This window comes from Otolemur garnettii, unplaced genomic scaffold, assembly GCF_000181295.1.
Source record: "Otolemur garnettii isolate 467f Iridium unplaced genomic scaffold, OtoGar3 scaffold00001, whole genome shotgun sequence".
Taxonomy (NCBI): Eukaryota; Metazoa; Chordata; class Mammalia; order Primates; family Galagidae; genus Otolemur; species Otolemur garnettii.
Genome location: NW_003852396.1, coordinates 8,500,250 through 8,518,141, shown reverse-complemented (window position 1 = coordinate 8,518,141; position 17,892 = coordinate 8,500,250). Strand labels below are relative to the sequence as shown.

General features: G+C 44.5%; 1 protein-coding gene across 1 annotated transcript in view; it reads left to right on the top strand.

The window, feature by feature from the left end:
- AMOTL1 (angiomotin like 1) overlaps nt 1-17,892 on the top strand; it is a 102,784-nt gene that overhangs the window by 40,936 nt on the left and 43,956 nt on the right. The window contains exons 5-6 of the mRNA XM_003780808.3: nt 10,172-10,463; nt 17,500-17,644. Of these exons, the coding sequence (XP_003780856.1) occupies nt 10,172-10,463; nt 17,500-17,644 (437 nt within the window). The remainder of the gene's footprint in view (nt 1-10,171; nt 10,464-17,499; nt 17,645-17,892) is intronic.

The window sequence follows — 17,892 nt, the reverse complement described above, 5'->3', positions numbered from 1 at the left end:
GCCCGGGCTGGGGATTCGAACCCGCCACCTTAGGTGTATGTGTCTGGCGCCTTAGCCGCTTGAGCCACAGGTGCCGAGCCAAGGCCTGGTTTTCTTGTACCATCTTGGTCCTGTTGTGGACAGGCTCCTAGGGCTGTCCAGGGGCCTGCAGGGGACATGCGTTGGCTGGGGACGAAGGCTCTGATTTTCCTCTTGCTCCATTTTACTTTTTCCTCAGCTCTAAAGGGGAAATGGAAAGGAATAAGGACAAGATAGGAATTAAACAGATTGTTACTATGGAGAATTTCCCTACCTCCCCAAAGCAAGCTTCACTTTGAGGTAACAAAGCACTTCTAGAAGTAGTGACTTATGCAGTCTGCGCTACTAAGGGGAATGAATGAATGAATATTCAATGTTGGTGGATGATCTGATTTTTATCAAAGCAGTTTGTAGTAAATTAGTCAAGATGCATTTTTGTTTTCCAAAGAAATCTGTCCATATTTCAAAAATTGGGAAATTAGAGATGCTAAAAAACTTACTATATCCTTTCCTAATGTAATCACTAACACTTATCCTGTACAAATTAATTTTTCACATTGCAATCATATGTTCAGTTTAGCATATTAGCTTTTTTTAAAGCTAGCATTGAATCACAAGTGTTTCCCACACTTCTCCTTTGTTAGTTTCTTTCCTTTTTATTTATTTATTTTTTGAGACAGAGTTTTACTAGGTCACTCTCTGTAGAGTGCTGTGGCTTCACAGCTCACAGCAACCTCAAACCCTTGGGCTTAAGCGATTCTCCTGCCTCAGCCTCCCAAGTAGCTGGGACTACAGGTGCCCGCCACAATACCTGGCTGTTTTTTTGTTGCAGTTGTCATTGTTTAGCATGCCTAAGCTGGGTTCAAACCTGCCTGCCTCAGGGTATGTGGCCGGAGCCCTAAACACGGAGCTACAGGCACTGAGCCACCTTCATTGTTTTCATAACCAACATTTTTATTGCTGTATAATATTTCGAAAGTATACAAATTATACTGGTTTCTCTATAAATGATATAGCAATAAACACTATCACGCATATCAAATTTTCCATATTTTGGCTTACTTTAGGACTCAATATTTAGACAGAACTATTAGGTAAATTATAGTGAGCGTTGAATGGCTTCTAATGCCAGTTAGCAGTGTAAAAATATTATGGTGCCTGTTTTGCTGCACTTTTACAAAATCTTTGCTAATTTAATAGGAGATAGTATTAACTTCCTATTTTAGTTTGCAGTTACTAGCTAGCCTAGTTTTTTTGGGGGGGGGTATGTTTTTGGGGTTTTTTTTTGGTCTCACTTTATTACCCTCATTATAGTGTCATGGAGTCACACAGCTCACAGCAACCTTCAATTCCTGGGCTTAGGCGATTCTCTTGCCTCAGCCTCCTGAGCAGCTGGGACTACAGGCACCCACCACAACACCTGGCTATTTTTTTGTTGCAGTTTGACCAGGGCCAGGTTTGAATCCACCACCCTTGGTGTATAGGGCTGGCCCCCTACTCACTGAGCCACAGGCGCCGCCACAGGGGGAGAGGGGGCCGAATGTTATACTAGTTAGATTTATTTGATCTTAAAAATGGCTCTCATGTCTTTTGTTTGCATGATTGATGGATTAAGTGTAAACTAACCTGGTTTCTCCAACACTTGCTCTGATTTTCCATTTCTCAGAACTCTGTTCTACCCTTCACAGGTGCCAGGAGAACAGTGGGCATGGGGTTAGTGGCAGGGGGTCTGAACCTTCACCAAGTGCTTGCTGGGGGCCAGGCACTTTGTGTGGATTCTCTTCCTTAATATTTATAGTCATTCTAAGTGGGAGGTAATACAAATATCCCTATTTTTACATATGACGAAAACCCAGGCTTACAGAGAGGTTAAATAAAGTAACTTGGTCACCACCAGCAGCTCAGAAGTGCAAGACCTGGTCAGGGTACAAACCTGGACCTCTTGGTTGCATACTGCCCCTCCCATGAGTGCAGACACTTGGCTGCTGTCCCTGTGCACTGTAGTGAAGGCACAGATTTAAGTTTTACTTGGTGTCACTTACCTGGTGAATTTCTAGACACATGCATCACCTGTGATGTCCAGCCTGTATTCTGCTCCCCCATGTTTTTCTCAGGAGGACCAGGATTGTGATGATATATTCCAGACTCCAGGAGGAAAGCCCTCTGGCTGCGCCTTTTTCTCTGGTTACTCTGGAAGACTGTAGAAGCAAAACTTAACCTTCCTGACAGCTCTGGGGCATGAGCTTTAGTCTGTCTTTTGGCTTGCTTTCATTTGGAAGTGAGGCCTGGGGAGCGGGGAGGGTGTGTGTGTGTGTTTTTAGACATTTTTAGCAGGATGTTGTAGTTACAGAAGACAATAAATACAAATTTAAGTCCAATTAGCATGTTTCAGGCAGTATCAGCTTGGGAACAGAAGACTAGGAAGGACCAGCGTCTGAGTCCCAGCCTGGGCATTCCCTTTTTGGCCTTTTGTCTCTGCTCGGTCTTGACTGTTCAGCACAGGGGTTTGATTTACTAGTTTCTTAAAAGCAGAGAGAAGAGTGGCAACTATTTGTTAATATTCTGTTCTTCTATGAATATATTAATTTCATTTTGGGGGTATAGATATATTTTTATCAAAAAATATTGATTTGGGGGGTATAGATATATTTTTATATCTATAGAAAGATGGTAGTAGGTGGTAGTGTTTGGCCCAGCCCTTCAGTCTTAGGCTGATAAAAACATCTTTCTTATAAGGTGATGGGGATTTCTTTCCAAGAGCAGGCTTCTCATTTTTTGTCACAGGCAAAAACACATCGGGACCACCTTCCTCTGATCAGGGCAGGAAGTCCTGTGTTAATTGAGAGAAACTGTGGTATGACCTATTTCCCAAATTACCTTTTTCCACAAACAATACCCTATGCATTTTCTTTCAGAAGAGCTCCTGATTGATTTTGTTTTATTTAGGATGGAGTCAAAGATCCTGACATTGTCTGGGAATGTGCTATCTGACCTGCAGGGAGGAGGGATTGATTGCCCAAGAACACATTTGGCAAATGAAAGCTAACACCTTCCCTGAAGGCAGCCACGTCAGCCTGCAGTGCAGCTAGACTGCAGTTTAAAGTGTGAACAAGTTTGAAGATACGGGCTAAATAGCAGGCTTAGTCCCGGTGGGCTCTGTGTTTGGAATGCGCTGTACTACAGGAAGGGAGCACTGGTGGTCCCATCTCACATTGACTTGGAAACAGCTGGGTGAGGGAGGAGAACTTGAGGAGTAAGTGTATGTTCCCCAAATGGGAAATTATGATTTGCAGTTTGTACAGTTGTAAAATGAGTTGCTTTGTACAACCAAAAGGTAAGCCAAACCCAGCACTGTTAGATTAAAAACTATGCATTGCACTTAACAAAAACGAGGCCACAGAACTGGATTTAAATGCTACTAGCTAAACATGTGTTTTAAATGCCAGCATTGGAACTCAGGAGTTTCTATAGTTTTTAGGCTGAATTATGGCTGGTTGAGCCAAGTAAAAGACCTTTATAACTTGAAAAACAGCTCTGCAGTATGGGAATTTCAAGAAGCCAAGGTCAAGTTCAGGCTACTTTCTCAGGAACCCTAACACAATCCCAGTGGTAGTGCATTAATTGAGTGACTTTTTTAAACAGGAGGACTATCTATGTCAGTGTTTTTCAACCTTTATTTCCCTGTACACTTGAAACTATAGTTAAACTTCCACAGCACACTTAAATTATGTTGATCAAAAATTAAGAAAGAGTAAAAAAAGGAATATACTTACTGTGCTTTGACCTTGTTTTGGAAATAGTTTAATTAATGATCTTTAAAAATTGTCACAGTATACCTAAGATCCTCTCATGTCATCACTGATTAAAAAACACTGATCTACATCTACCTTGCATAGCAGTGATTTTGATCTTAATTTACTCAAAAGTTGAGTCTTAATTTGAACCCTTACGAGATTTGTGCTTACCTTTATGACCAAAGGGGTCCAGATGAGAGACCAAAGGGGCCCAGATGGGAAGTTTCATGGGTTTGGGAGAAGAACCTTTGAGGGGGTTTGAGTCTTGTGTGCTGTGGTCTGGAGCAGCGCTGTCTGATAGAAATATAGTATGAGCCACATGTCTTAATCTAAAATTTTCTAGTTGTCACATTTTAAAAAATTAAACAGATGAAATCAATTTTAAAGCACATTTCAGTTAACCCATTTTAATACATTTTAAAAACATATTTTAGTTAGGCCATTATATCCAAAATATTACCTTTTCAGTAGGTAATCAATATAAAAACTACAGGATATCCCAAAAGTCACCCTCAAAGTTGCCATACCTGGGGAAAGTGGGAAATTGTTGCTAACTATATTTTTATTAACAAAATATTCATTACAAAATTTTACAAAGAGGTGGCTTACAGGTAGAGAATATTTTGTAAAATTTTTTGCTTTACTTTTATAGACTGTGAGATCTGTCATTGGTTATGTGTGTCCTCTGAGTCCTAACTTGCTTATTTGTAAAATAGGATAATACTATATATGGAATGAGAACAGTGAATGTCCAAGCTTGTGAGCATTAAATGACACAGTGGGTGTAAAGTACTATTTATTCATTTATTTATTTGAGACACAGTCTCAAGCTGTCACCCGAGGTAGAGTGCCATGGCATCACAGCTCACAGCAACCTCAAACTGTCGGGCTTAAGCGATTCTCTTGCCTCAGCCTCCCAAGTAGCTGAAACTACAGGTGCCCACCACAACACCCAGCTATTTTCTTATTGCAGTTGTCATTGTTGTTTTATCTGGCCTGGCCTGAGTTTGAACCCGCCAGCCTTGGTGCATGTGGCCGGTACCCTACTCACTGAGCTACAGGCACTGCCTAAAGTGCTAAAGGCACGTTTATTTACTGGCATAATGTAAAAACATTAATTTAAGTAAATTTATTTATGAAGGTTTGCTGTGTACCAAGGAGCACATGGACTGTTGGTTACATATCACCAATGACCTTGTTTCCCCAATATAGATAATGGTAACTCAAGTTGGAGCTGCACCATGTGACCCCAAACAATATAACAAGCAGGGCAGTGGCATGGAGCTATATGGTCAACTTCACGATTTGAGAGTCTGTCTGTGTTTGCGAAACAAATCTGAACATCGGAGATCACTTCCTTAATGCAATGTTGAAAGTTGATACATTCTTTGACAATCCACCAAGCAAATACAGTCTAATTTACTCTTGAGCTTAGGTACTACATCGATGGGTAAAAATTGATTGAGTGCCAGCTTAGTGTAAATCATAATTTTCTATCTTTAGAAAACTTGCATTAGGGAGAAAAGACACATGTATGAAATATTAAGTAATATTATCTTCAAATACAAATACAGAAGAACAAGTAACATGACAATAAAGCCAGTGGTGGTAGGTTCTCAGGAGGGTGACTCAGGTAGAGTTGTAAGAGGCTCCGATACTAGGAGCTGGGCTGTGCACACGGTGTCCCCATCACTGCCAGTGGAGGGCCAGCCTACGGGGCTATTTTGTCTCTTCAGTGTGGCTCTGTAAATCCTCTAATTCCTGGGTATTGTGGAGAAGAGGGTCTTTCAGCTCTGCACAGAGGTATTTAAATTACTGGTCAGTTTGGTGGCAGGTGGAAAAAGGTCACTTCCTGTGTTTTTCAGGGCTCATGTGGTTCCTTTCTCAAAGGAATAGGACCTGTTATTTGACCTTGGGAACCTGCCTTGTTTCATGAAAATTGGGATAATAGTGCCTGCCTCTGTTTTTTGTGAGATTAAGCAAGGTAATGAAAGTGCCTGGCAGAGAGCATTAGTCCCTTGGGAAAATGTTCGTTGAGTGTTCCCTATAGACATTATCCTACAAAAAGTTAATGTCGACGTAAGTTATAGTCCAAGAAAAATAACTCAGAGGCAGTGGCCCTCCTGCTTACCCTGAGGCTGCGCGAACATACAGAAAGTGCTGGTGCTTTTGTGTTCCCCTGTGGATCATGGCTATGATGGTGGCTCATACTGAGCCAATAGAAGCCCAGGAGTACAGGACCAGAGCCGCTGCCTCCCCTCCCTGCTCTCTCCAGAGTGGGGAAGTACTGAGCTCTAGGGACTCTGGAATTAGAATGTCCAGGCTTGAATTCCTTCTATGTTCCTTTTGTCTTTATTTATCTGTGTTTTTTAACCTTTCTAAAATCTCACAGCACACTCGAACCTATAGTTAAACTTCCATAGCACACTTCAATTATGTTGATCAATAAAAAGTAAAAAAGAGAATATACCTACTGTGCTTTGAACTTCTTTCGAAAATAATTTGTTTATTTTCAAAAATAATTTAATTAATGATCTTTAAAAATTGTTTCAGCACACCTGAGATCCTCTCACAGCACACCAAGGTGCTGTAGCACACCAGTTGAAAATCACTGCTGTAGGCCTATATTTTTTTTTGTAAGTTACTATTTTGTGCCTTGTTTTCCTTGTCTATGGACTGACAATGACACCTGTTTTTTAAAGGTCAGAATGAGATGATGCACACAGCAGCACATGCCATACTGGCTGCAATGTGAGAAGTGCTCAGGAGATGTTAGCCATCTCAGAAAAAACTTACCAGACTTCCTATGAATGCACAGTACTCGGCTCTGTGTTAGGAACTGTAGGATCTGATGATGGTAATCATATTAATGATGATAACAGCTAGTATTTGCCCAGTGCTTGCTCTGTAAGTACTTTATACTTTATACAAAATCCTCAGATCTTTTAACAACTGTGTAAGTGGCATCGTGAGACCCAAAATGCTTTCCTGCTGTATGATTTCATGACCTGGTAGAGGAATAGGCTTACAGACAATTGAGACAATTGTAGCAAGGAATTTATTCAGAAGTTTCTCAATAAATCTCATCTCCCATCCACTCTTCTTCCCTTTCCTTAGTGTCCCCATTACTAGGAAGTATTTATCCTAATGGAGGTCCATCCGTACATTATCTTTGCAAGCTGGGGCTAGGCTGTTGCATAGCACTGGTGTGATTTTAAATGAAATTGCCTGCTCTCTCCCAGAACTCTTTCCCCTTGTTCAAACTAAGCGATCTGTTTGTATAGATCTCTGAGCCTCCCAGCCTAGAGGACCGAGTGGTGGGGCTGAGGAGAAGTCTGCTGTGCTTCTTGCACATCATCCATTGTAACATGATGTTTATTAGTACGAACGTGTGATGGAGTTGTCCGTGAAGCCAGTGCTCTGTGCGAGGGAAGACTTCCCACTTTGAGAAGCCCTTTCTTTTTTGTCCTTAAGGGCAAATGTACTTGCCTGCATTCTCACTCAGGTAACTAGCCACTATCACTGATGACTTAGGCTGGCATCAGAAAAGCCCTGCCAGGGCGGCGCCTGTGGCTCAAGGAGTAGGGCGCTGGCCCCATATACTGGAGGTGGCAGGTTCAAACCCGGCCCCGGCCAAAAACTGCAAAAAAAAAAAGAAAAGCCCTATCACCTGATTTGTGCCTATTTTTCTTGTAATATAACAGAAAAGACAAATTGCAGAATTAAAGAAACGTTAGAAGGAGGAAGCCCCAGCGTGAAACTGCCCTGGTGGGAGGAAGCTGCGGGCTCATCTGTGCCCACCTCTACCTCCAGGAAACAGGCTGCCTTTCTCCCTCACATTGGGTGAAGCGGGTAGGGAATACTCAGGAGGTGGGATGGGCGTCTGCCTTTGGAAGGCACGGTGTGATTTGTGTTGTTTTGGCTCTTGCCAAGGTAACCTTCCATGAACCATGTGTTGTAGGACTTAGCCAGCCGGTAGGAAGCACTGATTCAGTACAGGTCTGTGATGTTTGGGATCCGTACCTGACAGGGTTTCCCGTCATCTGGGGTGAAAGCTGGACACTGAATTTCACTCTTGTGGTGGAGTTGGAGTGCCTGTACACACAGGTGGACACGTATGTTCACACACTCCTCAGTGGGCAAGGGGCACAGATTCATCAAAATGCAGAAACGTTCTGTGTGTGACGAAATGGCTAGGGAGTTATGCAGAAGGTGTGTGGAGAAAAGAAGGAAGGATGGTTCTGTCTCCCCACTGACAGGGCTCCTTTCTGAAATCAAGGGTGATTAGAAGGTGAAACTCAGAATAAAGAATTGCGTTGAGCTCCATGGTTTTTCACATTGCCTGGGGAACTTAGATCCCAGCTATTTTAATATAAAAGGGAAGGGCCTCCTGGATTAAAGGCATAAGGAAGTCCTGGTGGGAAGTATCTCCTGAGCCCAGGAGTGCTTTGATATTAGTCCTGGGCTTAGTCTGAGTGAGATTACTCAGTCTGTTAGGAACTGCTGGGCTTAGTCTGAGGTCATCTTCATGAAGGCCTGTGTATCCGTGTAGGAAGGGCTGAGGTGACCCTTGTCAATTTTTTTTTTTTGTAGAATTTGACATTTAGCTTCTAGGAATTGGCATTCAGAGGAATTCTGACCGTAAGAAATGCTTACAAAATGAGAGATAAAGAGGCCGGCAGGCTCCAAAGACATTTTAGCAGATATGCTTAAAAATATAAGACTTGGCTCGGCGCCTATAGCTCAACCGGCTAAGGCGCCAGCCACGTACACCTAAGGTGGCGGGTTCGAATCCCCAGCCCGGACCCGCCAAACAACAATGACGGCTGCAACCAAAAAATAGCCGGGCGCTGTGGCGGGCGCCTGTGGTCCCAGCTACTTGGGAGGCGGAGGCAGGAGACTCGCTTGAGCCCAGGAGTTGGAGGTTGCTGTGAGCTGTAATGCCACGGCACTCTACCCAGGGGGACAGCTTGAGGCTCTGTCTCAAAAAAAAAAAAAAAATAAGACTTGGCAACCTACCCAGAAAAACGGGGCTAACTCTGAGAGATGTGGCTATGAGTAGCCACAAGTTAGGGAGGTGACACATACAACTGTTACTAATTAGAAGTAGCTGGCTCTCCAGAGGGCTCAGCCCATTGATACAGAATGTCGAGGATTCGGGGTTGGTGCTAATTCTTAGCATCTAACTTCCGGGTCCTAGACTGAGACCTAACGGTTGAAGAGGCCATCAGGACAACTAGTTTCCCAAGCCCCTGCAGAAGAGAAACATCTGTGGTTAGAAAACTAGCACCAAGGCTGTGTTTGCTCTTTATAACCATAAACATTATTGTTAGGAGCCCTTGACTTAGGTTGACAGAAAATACAGTGATTCTTAGGACACAGGTTAACAGGACAGTGAGGAGGGAATCTTTGGAGTGAGGCCTGGGGATGGAAAATCACGGTTTCAGAGAAAAGAGCTAAAACAGGAATTTGAGCCATCAAGGAACATTTCTGTGTCTTCTTTTTAACATGGATAAAATGAGACCTGTGATCTTCAGAGCTCCCTGACCCCAGCAGAACAAAACACAAGTCAGTTCTTCCCCTAAGACTTTCTATTTCATCAAAGAGTAAAGTGGTGCCCGTCTCCATTTGTGCAGAACCCCAAATCTAGGAGTAATTTGTTATTTTCCTTGTCTCCTGCCTCCCCATCCATGATATATGCAGAACAAATCCCAAATCCCCAGGTGTTTCTCTTCTGCTGCCCTGTGAGCTCTGGTCTGCTCCCCGCTAAGCCACACCTGGACCCTCCTGTCCAGGCCCCACGCATCCCCTCCCGCTAGTCTCCTCACAGCTGCTGTGTGCTGGCTGTGCTTTATACCAGCTCGCCCAGGCCAGTGCTGATTCCCATTGTGGGCCCTGTGTGCCAGTTGCCTCTCTTCCCTGGATTACACTCCCAACCTCTGTCCAAACCACTGGCTCCTTCTCGTCTGCCTTTCAGACACCAGCTTAAACCTCGGTTTCCCGGAGACTCCCCTGACCTCTGGGCAGGAAGTAGCCACTCCGTCATTCCCCTTCCATCACTCTGCTTTATTCTTTAGAGAGTACTCCTTACTTTTTGAAACTTGGCTTTGTCTGTTCATTGTTGAGGGCTCACCTGTTTCTCTCCCCTGGAAGGTTTCCTCAGAGCAGGGTCCCAATCTGTCTTGTTCACTATAGCCCCAGTAGCCGGAGTGGTGCTGAATCAGGGGGTACAGTGAACACTGCGCCTGGGAACGCCTGCTGGCCGTGGGAACCATTGGTGGTGCCAGTCTTGTTGGGGCTTCCTTCCTGTCCCCAGCACTTCCCTGAGGTCTGATTGCTTGTCTTCTGTCGCCTTGCAGCCGCCCATGCCAGCTTCCATTCCCGGCGACGGTGCAGCCACACAGCCCCGTGTCCTCCCAGACCTCCTCCATCAGTGGGCCATTGCACTCTGTCTCCTTGCCGCTCCCACTGCCGATGACACTGGCAGCCCCGCAGCCCCCACCGGCCGCCTCCCCCAGCCAGCAGCTTGGGCCAGATGCCTTTGCGATTGTGGAGAGAGCCCAGCAAATGGTGGAGATACTAACAGAGGAGAACCGGGTGCTTCACCAGGAGCTTCAGGGTTACTACGACAATGCTGACAAGCTCCACAAGGTGCGTGATCTCATGGTGTGTGTGTGGTGGGGAGTGGGTGGGAGACAGTTCCCTGGAAGGAGCAGAATTTTTCCTGGGCACTGGGGTTGATTTGCATGCTCACTCGACAACATTTGACTGTTGGCGCTGTGGAAGGCTTTAAGGAGACAAAAACAAACACGACCTAGTGCCTGCCTTGGAGGAGCCTACATTCTGAAAGGGGAGAGCGTTGCACCAGCCGGCACCTGCAGTGGGGTATGAAGAGCTGAGTAGGTGCCGTGGGGTAGGCTGTGATCAGAGACGATGCCGAGGCCAAGTAGGATTTCCCCTGGGGAAGAGGGAACACTGAGAGTTAGCACAGAGGAATTAATTGACAGCTATCGATTTTTCCTGTAAATCTGAGACTCTCAAACAGGTGTGTTGCTGTGTTTGTTTCATTCACTTGTCTGTGCAGAAGGCAGTGTTGCCTTACTGGAGGGTCAAGAGGACAAGTGATTATGTGCTCTATACACACTTGTGACTTGTCGGGAGGTGTAATTCCAGCCTGTGTGGTGATCATGGGAATGCTGGAATGTATGCAGGCTGCATTCTTAGAGATTTATGCTAAGAGCCAAAGTGAATAGGAGAACACTCAGCAAGAGTAAACTGTTGCCAGTCAGTGGTCTCGTGATGACCCATGAGTCAGCATCTGATGTACTGCAGGTAGGTTGGAAGAGGGGAGGGGGCAGGAGAGCCATAGGGCGCCATGTGTGGTTGTAGGGATCTTATAAGCATTGAAGTGCCTATCTTTGTTCTTGGAATAAATGGTTTTTGTAAAGGGAAAAGGTAGGAATAAGAACCCTACCTGGCTATAAGAGCATTGGCTCCATAGTGGCAAGTAACACGCCTGGCAGGCCCACTTAGAGTTTGCTATTTAGTATTGATTTCATAGGTGAGGATGGTCTTTTTGCTAGTTGAGGTTTCAAAATAGTTGGTCCCTCTCACTTCTGAGAGCTGATAGTAGAAAGCAGAGAGCAGTGGATCTGAGGGTGCGAATGTTCACAGACATCTGCCCCCAGCATGTTTGAGCATCTGCCACTGAAAGGGTCTGGAGCCCCCTGGGGTCAGGACCAGACTCAGCTTAGGCACTTCTTGGCTGCCTTTATTGGAGAGAAAAATGAGAGCTAGAAACATATACGGCCTGCCTGAAGATTGCATCCCTACTCCCACCCCTGCTCACACCCTTGTAAGTTGGGAAGTGGGCGTGGTGTCTCCAGGCTCTAGGCCTGTGCTGTGCTGCACAGGCCCAGGCTTGCTTCTGATGCCTCCCAGGGGCTGCTGCTTCCTTGGTACAGTCTGAAAATTGGGAAGAGTCAACTCAGCACTTCCTGGGAAACAAGCGTTTCTTTCTTTCCAATGAAGCTCTAGGGCAGACGTGTCCCGGGGCTATGCAGACCCACCTGAGCGTGGTGCCAGGTGTTTTCCCGTGGGCACTGGTAGAGAGTTACGTGGACAGTGCAAAAACTGGGAGGTCTTCTTGTTACTCTTCATTGACTTCTTTATTAATATATATATTTATTGGCCTATAATATACATCTCTTTCTTCATTTTGATGCAGATTTTCATTTTGAAAAACCAGATGACTTAATCTCCCAGTGACGTGGTCTCCATGTACAGAAGTTGATTCTTAAAATTTGTGGCGAAAAAGATTATCATGGTTTCTGGAAAAGGAAACAAATCATAAGCTGTTTTCCTATTAGAAACCAAAACTTTTTCACTCCCTTGAATCCCAAAAATGGTTCTGTAAATATAGTAGATCCTTACTTAACATTGTCCACAGGTTCTTGGAAACCTATTGTTATTCTCATAACAAAACAATTTTTTTTTTTACCAATGTTATAAAAAATGACATTGAAAGAAGACCAGTTGTATGTTGTTTCACTTGAAGTTTCAAAGAACTATCCATGACATTACATGAGGACTGAATTGACATTTCACTGATCTGTGATATATGTCAAACTAGATTGGTCAATTTAAAATCTCAACCTTTGATGGATACTTGCCATAATCACCGTTAGTTTTATAGCTGTTCTCAGCAACTAGGACCAAGAGACAGAAAATTGTATGAACTTTGTGCTGTGATATTTTCTGCTTTGCATTCCCGGGATCTTCCTGGTCCCAGATCTTCCCTAACCACTGACCTGTCTGCTCAGTATTCTCAGCAGCTACTGAACCTTAGATCTGGGCAGAGAGCGGTTAGATGAGGTGACAACCTTGCTTATCAGAGATGGTAGTTGCCAGTTCCCTGGCATGGATTTGATCCGTGCTTTGGGTGGACCTACAATGTTGGATGTGACCACACTGTGCCCACAGTATCATCCCATCTGGCATCCTCAGAGCACTGAGAGCACTTTGGCCTTGCAGAGATTCACTGTAAGGGCAGAACCAAAAATAGATGAATTTTTAATTGCAGAGCTTAGCCTATACATACTGTGCCAGGAACACAGCAGAAAAGAACAATTAAATTTAGAGACTGCCAAGTCCCAGCCTAGATCTGAATTATAGTCTAGTATCACTGTTAAAGTTGGAATGATGGTCAGGGACCCCCAGAAAGCGCTGTTGTTTTTTAGTCTTTCCTTTTGGTTACTCATTTTGCTCCTTTTACCTCCCAGTTTCCCTGAAACTTAATTAGTGGATGGAACTTCCACTAGGACCAGACTGTGGGCTGTTGGGTGGGTTGGCCTCAGAATCCATCAGGGAATAGAGGGACATTTTGAGGGAAAAGGCCAAGCCTTGGTGGTTACCCCAGGCTTGCTTTAGTGAAGACCCTCTTTTGCAAGTGAAACAACCATGGCTTTCACAGAGCAGTCTGTGGCTTAGACAGCAGGCCTTTCTTTGGTCCTGAGCTATGCATTTGAAGGTGTTCAAGAAAAAAAAGCCATATCTGGAACTTGGAGCAGCTGAGATTTCCTCAGGGCTTTCTCTGCTCGGTGGCTGTCTGGCAACATTGCCCGTGGAAGCATAGGGGGCTTTTTTGTTCTGCTTGCGTAGGTCTGTTTCCAGGACACTGATTGCACCTCTGTGGTCACAGGGAGAGATTGCAGGGAAAGCTCCCTGACCTTTGCCCTGGAAGGGAGAATGGGAGTTGTCAAGCAAACCCGGTATTCCCTTTCTGCACCACACTCACAGTCTGAAGTGGCGCTAAAGATATTTCTGTCAAAGCCAGCCTATCCAACCTTCTCTTCAAACAAATGTCAGAGAGTGTGTAAAGTGTTCTGGGCATAGAGGATGTGAAGAAGAAGGTGTGGTTCTCATTCTTGAAGGGGTGTGCAGTCAGAAATGAAAGAGCTTTAGACTTAAAATTTTTGTATAAGCCTAATCCAACTTTCCATCCCTTAGGAATCCTTGCTTTATGTCTCTGAAAGGAAGTTGTTTCTTTTTTACTTGAATGCTTCAGAGAAGAGAAGCTCACTACCGGATGTACTATACCCCTGGAAAATGTGTTCAGGAAGTTTTTTTCTTATGTTGAATCAAAATCTGCATCTCTTTCACTCCCTACATTTAGTCCTAGCTTCGACCTCCATAACACTGTCCATTTTGTGTTGCTTTAACAACATGTCTGAGACTGAGTAATTCCTATAGAAAAGTGGTTGATTTAGGTCTTGTTTCTTCAGGCTGGGCTGTCCCAGAGCATGAGGCCAGCGTGTGCCCATCGTGTCTAAACGTGGCAGAGGGTCAAGGGGGACGTGGATACCCGTGAGGAAGCAAACCCAGGGGGTGTGTCCTGCTTTATAATATCCCACTCTCACGGCAGCTGATCCATTCCTTCTGAACTAATCTGTTACACTCTCACAAGAGCTAGAACTCACTCAGCCATTCACAAAGGGGTTGCCCCTGTGACTTCCCACTAGGCCCACCCCTGACACCACCCCCCTCGGTATCAGATTTCAACATGAGATTTGGACAGACCACATTAATCTTTCTTTACCATTACAGCTGTCAGTCTCACAGGAAATACCTTGCTCTGAACAAAAACCCTGGCCTACCTTCTGGGCACATAGCCATGGGCCAATTCTGGATTGTTCTAGCCTTTGAGATAGTGAACTGTGCGGTGACAGGGATTCTGAAGTTGCCTTTTACAATGTGTAGAGGGAAGTTCCTTTCGTGAAAGGAAAGAACACAGGATCAGGTATAGTTTGTCAGTGTCCACGTCCGTCTTAAGAGTTACACATTTAAAGATTAATTAATAGGGCACAGTTCTAGGGTGTTAAGAGCTATTTTTGCCTTCAAGAAATTAACAGTCAAATCAGATGCAGAAGGAATGTGCATATCATAATTCCAGTGAGGTAAATAAAACCGTTAAAAACAGTACAAAATCAGATCTGGGGAAGGTTCCTGTGGGTGGCCTAGTGAAGGAAGGTTCCCTCGTGGTCCTGGGCTTAATGGATGAGCGCCACTGTCGTGATGGACACCTCAAGGGTCTGTGGTACCTTCAGCTTCCATAGTGACTAGAGGATGCCCAGTGATCTTGAGAGGGACTGTTTCTGTGACATGCCTACCTGTCTGGGAACACAGGCTACCTTTTGAAGATAAAATTACCACAGAAATGGTGGTGGGTTTTGGAGGTGTCACCTTTGAAAATAAAATTAAAACAAAGAAATGTAATTTGTGGGGAAACTGAATAGTATTTAGGACATACTGTCTTCTGTGCTGTTACCTTTGGAAGAAACAGAAAGGCCTTGTTGAAATGAGGGGACTGTGGAAGAATGAACTCCAGTATAAGGAGGCCCCTGGGAAAATAACATGGTACCAAAGGAGCCCTGGTGTTCTCGGGATGACCTGGATGGCTGCTGCGAAGCAGAAAACCCAACATTCTCTGGCCCCCACCCCCCACTGTCTCCTCCAACCCTAACCCTAACCCCTGGCTCCAGTGTGACCTCTGGGGTGCTGACCACAGTGTGTTTCTCTTCCATAGGCTCTCCGTGGCCCCTGTGGCTCCACTGGGTTCAGTTTTTTCCTTGGTTCTTGTGCCCTACCACCCCTTGGGATGAATGAATGCCTCCGTCCCCAGCCCTCCAGTCTTCTGTTGATGTCCTCAAGTGGTCTCCACTTTGTGGCTTGTGTTCTGTGTGCTGATGATGCTGTGGCTTCTTTCCTGACTCTCAGACCTGCATCTCTACCTGCTAACTAGAAGTCTTTGCCAGTATGTGCTGCAGGCTCCTGACACTTGGTATCTCCAATATCAGACTCATTCTCTTTCTTGGCCAAACTTGTTTCTCTTATAAGCATTTATCTTGGTTAAATCTCATCACCCATCTGCAAGCTGTGAGTGTCAGTGTAGCGGTGGCTTTCTTTCCCTTACTGTTCAGAACCAGTCATCAAGACCAGTTGATTCTACTCTTCAGTGTCTTTGGGATTTGTCCTTTTAGTTGAAGTTCATACCTTGTCGTCTGTTGTTGAGCTCTTTACATTAGCTTCTAGGCTGGATTCCTAGCCTCCTACCTTCCAGCCTCTTCCTTTAGTTTTATCTCTAAGACCTCTGATAAATTCATGCCGCCCTTCTGCTTATGAGTCTCCCCTCCCGGTACTTTTGACCCCACATAAGCCTTGCCCATAAAGTCAAGTCCTTCCTTTTCACTCTAGATCCTGCTGCTTCTGCTTTGCCCTGATGCCTGGACCCCCACGTCCCATCAAAGGCACACACTCACCTTCATGGCCTTGTGTCTTGGCTCATGCTCTGTCTTCTGCCTAGAATGCCAAAGCCTTTGCCCTTTTCTGCCTGCCTCTTCTTCATCCTTCAAGAGTCCTTTAAAATGGTATTTTCTCTATACTCCTTTTTAAAGAAACTCTTCTCACCCCTGCAAAATTAATTACTTTATCTCTAGACTGTCATTGCATTTCACCATCATATCCCTTATCCCTTGCAGTGTAGATGTGTATGTGTCTGGGTGTAAGCCAGCCTAGACCCGCAGCTCTTAAAGGCCAGGAATTGCCACCCCTCTTTCTGTTTCCTTGGCATCCAAAACAATGAGTATCTGTTAGGATGTTCTTTTATAGGAATCTTATCAAGGATTTTCTGACTGGGCAATTGGGATTCACAAAGGAGTGTGCCTGGCTCCTAGTGACATCACCCTCCTGTGGAGAATGTTGAAACATTCTGGTCCCATGGTTCCTAGTGAGGTGCTGGTGCTCTGAACCCCTCAACTCTGCTTCTGATTCTGACTTCCAGGAGCCTCATCAAGTGTCCATTTTTGTAGGCACTCTCACCTGGTCTTAACTCTCCCTCCTACATTTGTGTTCCATGACAGGACAGTGGGATCAGCGACATCTTCTTCAAAGGCAGACTGTGTGTTAGACTCCTGTTACAGCAGCTATAGTGTGCTGCAGAGTAAAGGTTCTCCCAGTTACAGTTTTTGATTCAATGAAATAAAAAAAACAATAGTTTTAATTCCATATATATCAATTCCTGCAGATAAGGAAGTTTTCTGTGATACATTTGTTTATAATTAGGTACACATTTATTAATGCTTTATATAGATAACTTGAAGGCAGAAGGGCAAAAACACTGAATAATGAAGCTTTTCCTTGAGTGGATCTTACGTTCTTTTGGGGATAGAGAAGGTCTCTAGAAAGAGCACAGGACTTGCTGTCTGGAAAGCATATTAGCTTCTGGAGATTTGGGTTTCAGTTGTAGTCCTTAGTTTTTTTGTACTTTCACGTTTTTCTTATGTTAACTGAGAATAATCATAATAGCTATAAATGGCATGTAAAATATAAGAGATTTAAGTTACATTTAGATTCGTCCCTTTCTAATATTGGCACAGAGGGACTTTTGCAAGGTGACATCCAATGGTCCAGCCAGACTTAGGAGCCTATAATTTTCTAGATCCTAATGTAGCCTATAGAGGGCAGATGAGGAAGTGAAATCAATTGATTACGTGACTTGGTAGACATGAAACTTGAGACGCAGAAAGGTTGCATTAAAGATACGGCCTTTAGACTTGGAATGTCTGTGAATCAGTCTAAGACACTGTATGCATTTCAAAAGTTCTACTTTAATGCCAATTCTTCCTTTTAGTTTGAAAAAGAACTCCAGAGAATTTCAGAAGCCTATGAGAGTCTGGTCAAGTCCACCACCAAGCGCGAGTCACTGGACAAAGCAATGAGAAACAAACTGGAAGGCGAGATTAGAAGACTTCATGATTTCAACAGAGACCTCCGAGGCATGTCAAGTTCTATTCCTGTTTTCTCTGCTCCAAATTATCCTTGTGACTAATAGCATGACTTCAGGGCCAGGTTGCTTTGCTGAGGATGCTATTCTACCTGTGTTAGATAATCTTGGGAATTCCAGCCTTCTGGGGAAGGGGAGAAGCTCTCAAAGAGCACAATTGTTCTTTTATGTCTGTAGGTCACAGGTAGCAGCATTGAGCTTTGTAAGTGACAACGTGTATACATGAGTCTGTGAAAGGGA